Raw genomic sequence first — 12739 nt, 5'->3', positions numbered from 1 at the left:
TCTTTTTTATATGATGGTGATAGAGTTGAAATAATCTATTTAAAAAGAGCTGCGCAGTGAAATGCTCTTCTCTGGCATTCCATGTGAGAATCTGAGAAGAAAAATAACTTTATCAAAGTTTACAGAGATAACCTTTTTTGAATTTTTGAAATTATTTCATATTGGCATTTTTACCTGCATATTTGTTTAACAATATTCTTACTATTCTTAGATTATTCAAGAATCTTATGAAAGAAGTTCGGTTGTATGCTCAAAAGTTCATCGACAAAGGAAAAGACTTTCGCATGGATCTGGCTATTAAAACAAAAACCATTACAGATGGTTTGAGGTATTCACTTGCCACTGGAAACTGGGGTGATCAAAAGAAAGCTCACCAGGCTCGCGCTGGTGTATCCCAGGTCTTAAACAGATTGACCTTTGCTTCAACCCTGTCACATTTGAGAAGATTGAATTCACCCATTGGAAGAGATGGTAAACTGGCTAAGCCACGTCAGTTGCATAACAGTCATTGGGGTATGATTTGCCCTGCTGAAACACCCGAGGGCCATGCTGTCGGTCTTGTCAAAAACCTTGCTCTAATGGCGTATATATCCGTCGGTTCTCAACCAAGTCCTATCCTTGAATTCTTGGAAGAGTGGGCTATGGAGAACTTGGAAGAAATCTCACCTTCAGCTATTAAAGATTCTACCAAAATCTTTGTCAATGGTTGTTGGGTAGGTATTCATCGTGACCCTGAGCAGCTTATCATAACATTGCGTCGTTTGAGAAGACAGATGGACATTATTGTCTCTGAAGTTTCTATGGTGCGTGATATTCGTGACAAAGAAATTCGAATTTACACCGATGCTGGACGTGTGTGTAGACCCTTATTGATTGTGGAGAATCAAAAGTTGCTGTTGAAGAAGAGCCATATTGAGCAATTGAAAGAAAGAGAATACAATGATTTTGGGTAAGTACTGATTGTAGCACAAAATTTTTATTTTGAAAGAAATAGCACATATATATTGCCTTGTTCTTTGGTGGAAATTTCGTAATTTTTTTGTGATTGAAAGTACATAGGACAAGACACTCGAAATTAGTAAAAAAGGGTTTAAAAAGAATCAACTCTTAGGGTACTTTGCAAACAACTTCTTCATATTTTTCCAGATGGGCTGATTTAGTCGGTAAAGGTGTGGTAGAATACGTGGACGTCAACGAAGAAGAAACATCCATGATTGCTATGTCCATTGAAAACATCTCTTTTGAAGACCAGTATTCCGATACATACACACATTGTGAAATTCATCCATCCATGATCTTGGGCGTATGTGCGTCCATTATCCCTTTCCCTGATCACAACCAGGTACGTTTATACCATATCCTTTCATAAAGGCCTGTTTCCATCGATTGCGTGAGCGTGCACGCTAGATCAAAATTTCTTGAGCGGACGGGAGCGCACATCTCAATTGATAATTTTTAACCCAATCAAGAAAAAGAAAAGCTGCTGAATAAACAAAAAAATAAATATACATATTGTGTTCGAGTCCACCTCTTTCTTGATGGAAATCAAAGATTTATCGCGCGTAGTCTGTGGACAAATCTATTTAAGGATTTTGATCTAGACAAATCTATTTAAGAATTTTGATCTAGCTTGTTGTCACTCGCGGGATCACTGGAAACAGGTTTTAATACACAGGTTTTTATTCAGTTCTCTGTCTTGATTCTGTGTAATTTGTATGGAAAAAATATCGAACATCATATAGAAGTACCGATTAATATATTAAAAATCTGGTCTATCCTTACTTTTTCAGTCTCCACGTAATACCTACCAATCTGCTATGGGTAAACAAGCCATGGGTGTGTACATCACCAACTTTCACGTTCGTATGGATACATTAGCGCACGTCCTCTACTATCCACAAAAACCACTGGTCACTACAAGATCAATGGACTTCTTGAAGTTCAGAGAGTTGCCTGCTGGTGAGTGGATGCTGGATTAATAAATTACGAGAAGGAGAGTGATTATAGATGGATCGATAGTTTTCATTCTTTAAATTTCTTATTATGCTAAATGCCTTTTAATTAATCAGTATTACAACCTTTCCGTCTCTAAGACCAGAGTCCGTCCAGTTAAAATAAAAACACACAATTTCCGTCTTACCAGTGAGAGAGTTTTTGGTGAAATGACCCACAAAACCAAAGATTGGCTCCGATTTTCGTCCAGACTCATGAAGCCTACTTGTAGAACGGTTTAATCTATATCAAGGACAATCTCTACTTTTCTAACCTCGTCCAATACATCATAGTTAGCTACAACACTATAATAATCTTACTTCACTTCAAATTTTAGGTATCAATTCTGTGGTAGCAATTGCCTCTTATACGGGTTACAACCAAGAAGATTCTGTTCTCATGAACTTCTCAGCTATCAATCGTGGTCTCTACAGGTAAACTAATTAAAGTGTTGTTCTTGCATTACCCATGCCTTACAAACGCTCCGTCATTTCCCGTTTAGCACATGTTTCTCAAACTCATTTTAGTTTCTTTTGTCTCGATGTCTCAGCTTATATGTCTATCAACGTTATGCACCAAAAGTTGCATGGATGGAACAAGTTTTGAGAAGTGCGACTGGAGGTTACGGTGACGCCCTTACAAATACAAATAACGGATGTTTAAGAAATACCCTAAGATTGAAATAGCGACTTTCAACTAAAACTACACGTTTCTTTGTTTTAAGAAACTAGTTTTACCAAGCAGCCTCAATGTTTCTTAAGAAATCGGCCTTTGGAGCCTTAATTAAATGTTTTTTATATGTTTCTAAACTTTGTGACATAATCAGCCTATTTTTCATGCAAAGAAAAAAAAACAAATTAAAAAATGTTATTTTCTCGGCCTCAAGCATGTTTCTTAGATGTTTCTTTGGTTTTAGGCATTAAGAGCCTCGTGTTTCTTAAAAAAAAAAACGTGTATTGTCTTCAAAACATTCCAGTAAAACCTTTTCGATGCCTTTCCTGGAAGTTTCATCAATATATTGGCGCATTCAGTCCCGACGAGACACGAACCCAGTAAATCCACCTTGTAAATTTAGAGGGTTATATTATAAATTCAATGTTGTAAATTTTCATTTTGCAGATCTGTATTTTACCGTTCATATCGTGACGAAGAATCAAGGAAAGGATTGGACCAAGAAGAAAGATTCGAAAAGCCACGCAGAGACGAAACTGCAGGTAAAACATTGAAGATTAGTCCCACTAGAAGTGATGCAAAAATTTCACTATCGTTCATTATCCGACTATGGATATTTTCTCTACACCAGCGCGTGCGCCAAATGTAAACTTTTTAATAAACTTGAGACAGACTGCTCGTATCAGTCGGAACTAGACTTTATATTCTTTCTCTTCTTAAAAAAAACGTTTCTTTTATGTTAGGTATGCGAAACGCTATTTATGATAAACTGGATGAAGACGGCCTCATAGCGCCAGGTTCCCGTGTCTCCGGTGAAGATGTCATTATTGGTAAAACATGTACATTACCGGAAGACGAAGACGAACTGGACTCACAGACCAGGCATTACACCAAACGTGATGCTGTAGCACTTTCTTGAGAGCCAGTGAAACTGGTATTGTCGATCAAGTCATGTTGACCATCAATGAAGAAGGGTACAAGTTTTGCAAAATCAAAGTAAGTTTCTATAGACCTTATCGGAGATTTAGATTTTTCTAAAACAGCGATGCATTGTGGGATTGTTTCGGGGGTATTACAATAGAATTCCCTCGAGGAATTCCGAAGAAATTTCTATTGTAATACCCCTTTCATTTGTTCATTTGAGGATAGACTTACTTTCCTCAAGCTTACCAAGCTTTTTCTTTAACGAGGTAAAAAGCAAGTAAAACTCGATGCTGTCTACAGGCTGGGCTCTCATAACCGGACCTTTATCTGTGGTGATGAAATTTAAAGGAATTTTGTGACACAATGAAAGACTCACTAACGACGATTTAGAGTTCATAGATTCTAACCTTTTTCTTTAGGTGCGTTCCGTACGAACTCCACAGATTGGTGACAAATTTGCTAGTCGTCACGGCCAGAAGGGTACCTGTGGTATCACTTATAGACAAGAGGTAAGCATTCCCCTCTTTATTTGATTGACAGCAATCATAGACACGATTGCTTATCGAACTGAAATAAAAAATCTGATCCGTTAGAATTGCGTAGCAATTGACAGTTGTGACTTGACTGTTAATATACGAGCTGGAACTATAGAAAGATTCGAATAATATAATTGACATTGGCATCATCCATGCAGTGCGCATTTTTTCTTTCTGCTAGATCTCTCGAGAGCAAGGAAAGAATTCACCTTTAGTACCCGATAACCCATAACTTTTGTTTCACTGCAAGCAAGGATAGAATTCACTTTTGAGTATACTTAACTTTGTTCCACTTCAGGACATGCCATTCACATGTGAAGGTATTGCACCAGACATCGTTATCAATCCTCACGCTATTCCATCTCGTATGACAATTGGTCACTTGATTGAATGTCTCCTCGGAAAGGTACGCTTTTCTCCGCTCTGTTTCTCAAATGGTATTAACCCTGTGATTGCACTTTGCCCCGATTCTAAGGTACAGTGGAGTGTTCCATTAAATTTTCTTACAATGGGGGGGGGGGTAACGAACCTTTTCGAGGCAAAAAAAATTCTAAGAAATGTGTGGGTACCCCGAGGAAAATGGCAAAATTTGTATAAAGAACCCTTGGAAAAATTCTTTTCGTATCTTATAAGTGAGAACAGACGAACTATAATAATCAGAGATTTTAGAATAACCTTTTATCTCCCCTGGAAATTCTTCTCCTATTGCAAGCAAGCAAAAGACAGCTGTTTTCGTTCCTTACAACCTACTCTGGTTTTACTGGTGATGGTTTGTTGAGGTTATTTTGATACTTATTACTTTTCTGCCTCCTTTTGGATTATTTTTGAAGGGCTAGAGATTAAATTGATCGGTAAAATTAATAAGGTTCACTGTTGATTTTAACAGGTGTCAGCGAACAAAGGAGAAATTGGTGACGCCACACCGTTCAACGATGCCGTCAATGTGCAAAGGATCTCTGGTTATTTACAAGAGTATGGTTATCATCTCAGGGGAAACGAGGTAATAATTAAGAATATATTTCTAAAGGGAAAATTTTGCCATATATGATTTCACAATGAAGCATTTCTTCTCAGCCAACCGTCAACAAAATAGAGATTTATTTGAAACTTTAGCTACTTTTGCAAATGCTATAACTGACATTTTGAGAATTAACAAAAACGATTTCTCCACCTTTACAGACAAACGTAATGGGAGAAATTTTATATTTTGTGACGTTCTTGGAAAATTTTACATTTGTTCTCTAGGTTTTATTCAACGGTTTTACTGGTCGTAAATTGAACGCGCAAGTTTTCATCGGGCCAACATACTATCAACGTTTAAAGCACATGGTGGATGACAAAATCCATTCTCGTGCTCGTGGACCGGTGCAAATCCTCACAAGACAGCCTATGGAGGGCCGATCAAGGTACGTCAAGTAGCTTCTCAAGTTTCTTCAAAACTAGTTTTAAAAGGTCGCTCCTAATGAGCATAGTTGTTTTGGATGAAAATGTACCCCCGAACTCACTTATTAGCGTCAGTAACGAAGACAACAAAGTTAATGAAATGCAGTTTTAGAATGATAGAAGTGTTTATTTACTCTTAGGCTCCAAATAAATGGGGGGGGGGTTCGAATAAACGGAGGGGTTGGAAAATTTTCGAGATTTTGAGGGGGGTACCTAATTGCCGGGGGGTTGGAAATTGTACTTCTGATAACCCAAAATTAAGGTAAATATAGGCTAAAATCAGGCTATTTAGAGCAAAATAAGGGGCCTTCTCTTTGACAGCTGAAAGTATTCTTAAAAATTAATGAACGGGGGGTGGGAGGCGGGGGGTTAAAAAATTTCGCAAAAATTAACAAGCGTACCGTAGTCCCCAGTTCATCCATCAGTACAGGATCTATAGACAAATTAAGAGTAATGTCTACACTGCAAAAACATAAACACGCTAGTTTCATTGTAGAATGCTTATGCTAGTTTGGAATTTTGGTGTCTATCATCTACCAGCAGCGATAGCAAAAGCTATCAGTAAACGATAACGACTAGTCCATATTTTTGCTCTACAGTTGTCAGTTTTTCTGAATCTAAAAATCTAATATACAATGTAATAGACTGTTTCATAAATTACGTCACGAACATCACTTGCCTCGTATTCAAACAATTACCATGGTGATTATGTCCCTTGAGACATTAAAAAGATTTTATGAGTAGAAAGTAGTTTCAATAAAATTCGCTGGGAGTTAATCACCTTGGTAATAATTTCATAACGAGGCAAGTGATGTTCGTGACGTAATTTATAACAAGGTTTATTGTTATATTTCGATTCTTCTTTCTCTGCAGAGATGGAGGTTTACGTTTCGGAGAAATGGAGCGTGACTGTCAAATTTCGCATGGGTCAGCACAATTTTTGAACGAGCGTCTCTTTGAAGCATCGGACGCTTACCGTTGTCACGTTTGTAATTTGTGCGGATTGATCGCCATCGCTAATCTTAGAAACAACACTTTCGAATGTCGTGGTTGCAAGAATAAAACACAGGTATGCATACTAATAGAGGGCACTAGGGTTTCGTAACATCTGTTATGGGACTAAACCGATTTCCTTCAATATTATATATAAAACTTTTTTGAGGCTGTTAGACGCAACTCAGGCCTGGTCAAATTTTTATGACCAAAAAAGTGACACCACAGGCAAAACTGTGATTTATAGCTGATTTTCAAAAGTCAATAAATAAAATTGAGTGATACCCACTGAAAGGTTACAAAATTTTGAGCCAAAAATGTATTGCAACAACTCGGTTTCCCAAACACACAAAGAAAATTTTCCTTTCATTTTAATTTTGATACTATTCCTTCAATTTTAGATTTCACAAATTCGTATTCCGTATGCTTGCAAATTACTATTCCAAGAATTAATGTCGATGAGTATTGCACCTCGAATGATGGTCGATCCCGCCAAAACTAAACTCTAATGCACCAATATTGAGTCGAAATCGTTCAAAATGAGCCTCGATACTAGTTGAATGCACTTGAAAAAGCTCATTTTTTAATGCAGTAAATGGAACGCTGTTTGAGTTATTGGAAATAGAATTTTAGATAATGTCAATACTGTCCCATACGAACATTACGGTATTCAATACCTTGACTAAAAAACTGAAAAATCATAATAAAAATGAACTTTTTACTGGATAATAATCTCACGAGTAGTAAGATTTTTAATACCTTAATTTTTATACATTGCTTTATTTCTTTTTGTAAATATGGTATCATTAAACTAAATAAACAAAAATACAACAGAACTTCATTTGAGGCATTTATTTACAATGCAGAGATAGGATTCATAAAGATCGCGTTTCTTGTTCATTTTTAACTATTTAATGTTACACTTCTCTGGTATTTCAAACTTTTACATAGGTAGATAATCGCCATTGCAAACAATGCAATTATTGATACCCCAGTTACACCAACGATGGCATAATCTACCTCTCTCATACATTCTCCGTTAAAAGGTTTTTGTATTATCGTTCCTTCGTGTATCTGAAAACATGATCTTTTCAACTTTTTAGTGATGTATTGAAACAGAGCACCGCCAACTCGGAGTATGGAAGCCAGTGAGAAACATAGAACGAGGAAGTTGAAAAGTTTGTCAGTTACCGTTGGTTTATGATTTAGATCTAAGATAGGAGCTGGAGAAGGAGTTGCGTCAATATTGATAACTTCGGGCTGAGTCGACGGTTGTCGATGATTACCTTGCTGTGATTGAACAAAAGATACAGATGGATGAAAAGCAAATCTTCTGGGAGTCAGTGAAGGGATTGAAGATTCCTCAGGAGAGTGAAAAGTAGTTCTGCAAAACAATCGAAGATATGGTATTTTCCTGTAGAATACAGTTTTGATTCTCATCCATAATTTCAAACGGTGTAACGAGGAGATTGAGGGGCTGGAGGTAGCAGGGAAGTTATCGAAGCTGAACGTATTTGATTGCATTAATCCTGAAAGTGATGGAATGGCCATTATTACAAACAAACACGTTATTATGATATCTTTGATGACTATCAAAGCTGTATATGATGTGATGTATTTCTCAGTGAAGAAATATTCGAGGATCAATTCTGGACCATCCTCAAAAACAAAACTAACGAAGGTCACAAAGTGCTTGACCCTGTTCAAACTGTCCTCGTTATATGAAAAAACTATAAAATTGAAAGCTTCCTCGTCAATGTTTTCTTCCTTTTTTATGTTATAAGAAAAGAACTTCCAAGCAATAATTTTGGTTAAACAGCCAAGGATAGCAACTCCATAAATAGCATCATTGACATGAGGATTTCGGTGTATGACAGGATCAAGAACAAAACCTTTTTCTAGTTGGTAGAAAATGTAAACATCTAATGTTATATCTATGGCATCCCAAAAATATTTCAAAAGCACTAAAAAGACAGTTGATATAAATGATTTGACTTGCAGGCGAAGCCATAAACCAATTTTTGTCTCTGGAACATCAGGGCTGTTGTCGAACCCATTCAATTCTTTTAAGAGCCTAAACTGTCCATGCCATGCTTGTTTTAACACTCTATATAAATCAATGACCATAAAGAATAACACCAGCCAGTAGATTAAAACAGGTGTGATTGTCATTACCAATAATGTCTCATGGCTAAAACGAGGATTCCATTTTTGTGTCAGCCCACAAAAGGTTGCATTACCAACAGAAACAGGTAACTGGTAACAAAAAGTATCATTTGCAAAATCTGAGTTTTCCACCATTTTTTGAAATCTTTTGAGATCTGTGCTTTTGTTACTTTTTGATTTTCTTCTGAAAACAGAAAAAACCGAAATAAGCACTTTAGTCGAGGTATTTTGTAGTTCGAAAGATATCGATCTTCGAATCTTATGGTAAATATGCCAACCAATCTTTCTTTTCAATGAATTATCATAACATAGACACTGGAATAACAACTGACTGATTTGTGCCAATTTCTCATGTACAAGCCTTGTCCACAGTAATGTAATTTTCGTATTGTTCACTTTCCTTCAACCATTAAATGATTATTCGTAGCATTTTAATTGCATTTCTCATCAAAACGAACTTGTCCAATTCCCAAATGAGACTTTAAGTATTCCTCCGAGACTTAAACTCATCTATTTAATTGCTAATGATATGTTGTTATTTAAGTGAGAATGATGCAAAACATTCTACTGTATATGGCCCCCAAAACGGAAGTTTTGCTTTAATGAACCATGTTTGTATTTTAAAACCTGGGAAAGATTCAGATTCAATCCTAACATGCTTTTAATAACATTTGTGTGTCACTCACTTTTGTCCTAGGGACAAAATCAACGTGTCATTTGGGTATTTCCCTCACTTTCTGTCCCATGAACAAAATAGGAAACCATGGGGTACGCAATTTTATACTTATGTTGGTGGGTGCTGCACCAGCGCGAAAAAAACTTCCCGTGTCCCCAAACCTTTATTGTTTTGGTATGAATTATTTTTGAAAAATTATCAAAAACTAATTATTTTACCGTGTCATTAATTTGAGACATATTTAAGTGATGGATTTTTAAAGGGACATAACAGTACTTTCAAAATTTGTAAACAAACTGTATGCAGCGGATACAAAATTTGATTGTTCAATTACAAGTTTGTTTTGGACACGTGATTTTAATTGTTCTCTTTAATGACACGTGGTTCTTGCAAAGTTTACATTTTACTAATGTCCCTTTAACAATTTAACTTTAGACGAAGCTTAACGTTGAAGCTTAATTCACAAAAAAAAATTTAACGTTCCCTATTTTCTGAATTCACTATTAGTAGAAAGATTTCAATTTGGATAGACGTTTAAAATTTTAAAATTTTTTGCTGACGTCAGCATATTTCAGCCAAAACGGGTTTTTTGCAAAATTTGCCGACGTCAGCAAGGAATTTTAAATTTTTCTTCGTGGATTGCTTCTTTTTATTGATTTACACCTTTGGTGAAAATTTGAAGTCAAAAGTTATTCAAATTCTTATTTCTGTGACGTGATCAAAACAAAATGGGGCGAAATACGAGGTTTTTTCAATTTTTTTTGATTTTTTAACAAGTGGAACCATCTGACCATGCCCAATCTCATTTTCTATATTGAAACGCTTCCAGAAACATGAAAAAAACATTTACGTTAAGGGACAGAATACCTCGTGCGACCATTGGGGAGTGCCTTAGGTACCCCGAAGTACGGAGAATTTTTTTCATTTTTGACGTCAAAATAAAATATCTCTGTTCACTTGTAAAAACAGTACTTTTCCTTCAAACTTCTATATTCAAACGCATGAACATATAAACGACTGGACATCCATCTCCTTTGCATTTTTGAAGATAACACTGCTAGCTTCGTTGCCGCCTCGTTAAAATCATCAAATGAAACAATAAATTTTGTTGGTATACCTCTTGGAAATACCTTGCTAACAACGTCAAAACTTCGACAAAAGTCTCTGTTGTTCTACTCGCTCTTTTCAAGTCTTTTATCTATATCATGACAAAGATAACAGAGGCAAATCATCGTCAGCTTGTCAAAATTCCGACTAATATTTTTAAATTTGGACTAAAAAGTATGGAATAATTTTAGAGAGTATGGGATTCGAATTATAATTCGAAGAAATGAAATTGTGACGGAATATTGTCGGATCTTTTATACCAATTTTGAAATACAGGCGGCAACGAAGCTCGCTTCAAAGACACAATGGAAGATAGACGTCCGTCCAGTCGTTTATATGTTCATGATCTAAAGAAGTAGTTGCGGTATAACCCTGAAATTTTACACAAGTGTTATAAACTTAGTAGCAGAGAAGCGTTGGAAATTTCGTACTTATACATTGAATATAAAAAAAGTTACGTTAAAAAGTTTAGGGGGGCGGTTTTTTTTTTTGAATCACCCTGTACTTGTCTGATGATGTTTTTTTCACAACAAATTTCATAAAATATATCTACTAAGGCGTAGTGGTATAGTGGTTATCGTGCTTGACTTCTGTCCGGGAGGTCCGAGTTCGATACCCACCGTGGCACTACGATTCACTTGACAAGTGAATGCTCCTTCGCCCGGGTCAACCCATGCCATGTGAGGGGAATTGGGTACCATAACTCTGATACAATAGTATGGGTAGATATTCCAGACATTGCAGTGTGCTGAGACACTTAGGAGGTTCTACACCTGCGGGTACACCCGTACTCCCGTGTAGTTCGAGTGTCGTGGTATACACCATGGCTAGGCAGCTCGCATCTGTAAGGTTGCAATGTCTGCTTGCGCTGTGATTCCTACTCCATCGTGGGTAGGACCCATTCCGATGCATCGGAGGGGCATATCTATCGATATCTATCTACTAAGTATTCTAGCATCTATTTTCAAACTTTTGGCCAGTAAAAATGAAAATAGAAAAATATTTTTAGAAAATCAGAGTCCTTCGAGTCGCCAGTTTTCCTTTGCGGACACAAAGGACAACTGGTGGAAAGACAATAGTGAAGTTACGTAAATCAGTAAAATCACGACGAGGAACGAAAATTTAACAGGCTAGTGAGTTTCAACCAATCAAATTTCGTATTTCCACTAGCCTTTTACATTTTTCGTCCGTCGTCGTGATTATCCTGGTATACTTAACCTCACTAATACTTGGAATTACAACAATGGAAAGACAATGCTACGCTCTCCACCGTCCCATTCGATGTTAATCCAGAGTCTCTATAATAATTCCATGCTTGCACTAAAATACCACTGTTTTGATAGCATTTTATAAATTAATATGCTGATATTGTACACATGGCGAGTAAAAATTGACAACAAACAAAACTGACTTTCCGGTATACACGTTTTTTTTTTATAAGGAACACGTTTATAAGGAACTCGAGGCTGAAAATGGTTCAAGAAATAAGGAATTGTTAAGGAACTGCTCAGGCTGAGAATAAGTGGATTTGAAAATAATGTACCTTATTGGGACTAATTTGACCAAATTTTGATCTTTCAAGGGGCAAAAAGTTCAAAATTTCCTATGTAGTAAGGAACTCGATAAGGAACTTCGAGACTGAAATTCTCTGTAAAAATAAGGAACTCCAGGCTCAGAGCAAAGTTAAGGTTCCTTCTAAAAAAAAACGTGTACTCGAGGTATAATATTTACCTATATATACACAGGTAAATATTTGCAAGGGGCGTGATAATTTCATTTTCCACGTGATATAATGGGTGCCAGGCCTGTATTTTAGAACACCAATGATAAGTTTTAATACCTTTTGGTTGTATAATTATTTCTTCGAGTACACAGTTAAAATACATGTCTATATACAAAAATATGTTGTTTTGAATATGATATATAATAATTAATAATCAATTAATAATAAGAGTTTTTAAATATTTTCTTTCATAAATGCCATCTGTAAAACAGATTCTTTAAAAATATAGATCCATCTCCGGGATAAAGGTTGACTAACATTGATGATAAATTGGAGCAGAATGACGGATGATAAGGATAAAAAGCTTTTTACAAAATACAGTTGACGCTCTCTACTTCAAGGGGAATTGGATTTTCATCGAATAAGAGAGCTTATCGAATAAGGGAGCGTCGTTTCTTGTTGACAAGGACTTTAAATTTCATCGAATAAGGGAACCTGTAAACGTCG

The 12739-nt window shown here is 36.2% G+C and overlaps 1 protein-coding gene across 1 annotated transcript in view; it reads left to right on the top strand.

The window, feature by feature from the left end:
- LOC136821231 (DNA-directed RNA polymerase II subunit RPB2-like) overlaps positions 1-7258 on the top strand; it is a 39659-nt gene extending 32401 nt beyond the window's left edge. The window contains 13 exon segments of the mRNA XM_067077463.1: positions 212-949; positions 1147-1342; positions 1791-1959; positions 2330-2426; positions 3112-3206; positions 3408-3568; positions 3571-3660; positions 4008-4097; positions 4423-4530; positions 5011-5124; positions 5370-5530; positions 6441-6636; positions 6962-7258. Of these exon segments, the coding sequence (XP_066933564.1) occupies positions 212-949; positions 1147-1342; positions 1791-1959; positions 2330-2426; positions 3112-3206; positions 3408-3568; positions 3571-3660; positions 4008-4097; positions 4423-4530; positions 5011-5124; positions 5370-5530; positions 6441-6636; positions 6962-7069 (2323 nt within the window). The 3' untranslated portion in view covers positions 7070-7258.
- Positions 7259-12739: the final 5481 nt, after the last annotated feature.

The sequence above is a fragment of the Clytia hemisphaerica genome, unplaced genomic scaffold, assembly GCF_902728285.1.
Source record: "Clytia hemisphaerica strain Z4C2 unplaced genomic scaffold, Clytia hemisphaerica genome assembly, whole genome shotgun sequence".
Classification (NCBI taxonomy): Eukaryota; Metazoa; Cnidaria; class Hydrozoa; order Leptothecata; family Clytiidae; genus Clytia; species Clytia hemisphaerica.
This window is presented reverse-complemented; position numbering and strand designations above follow the sequence as displayed.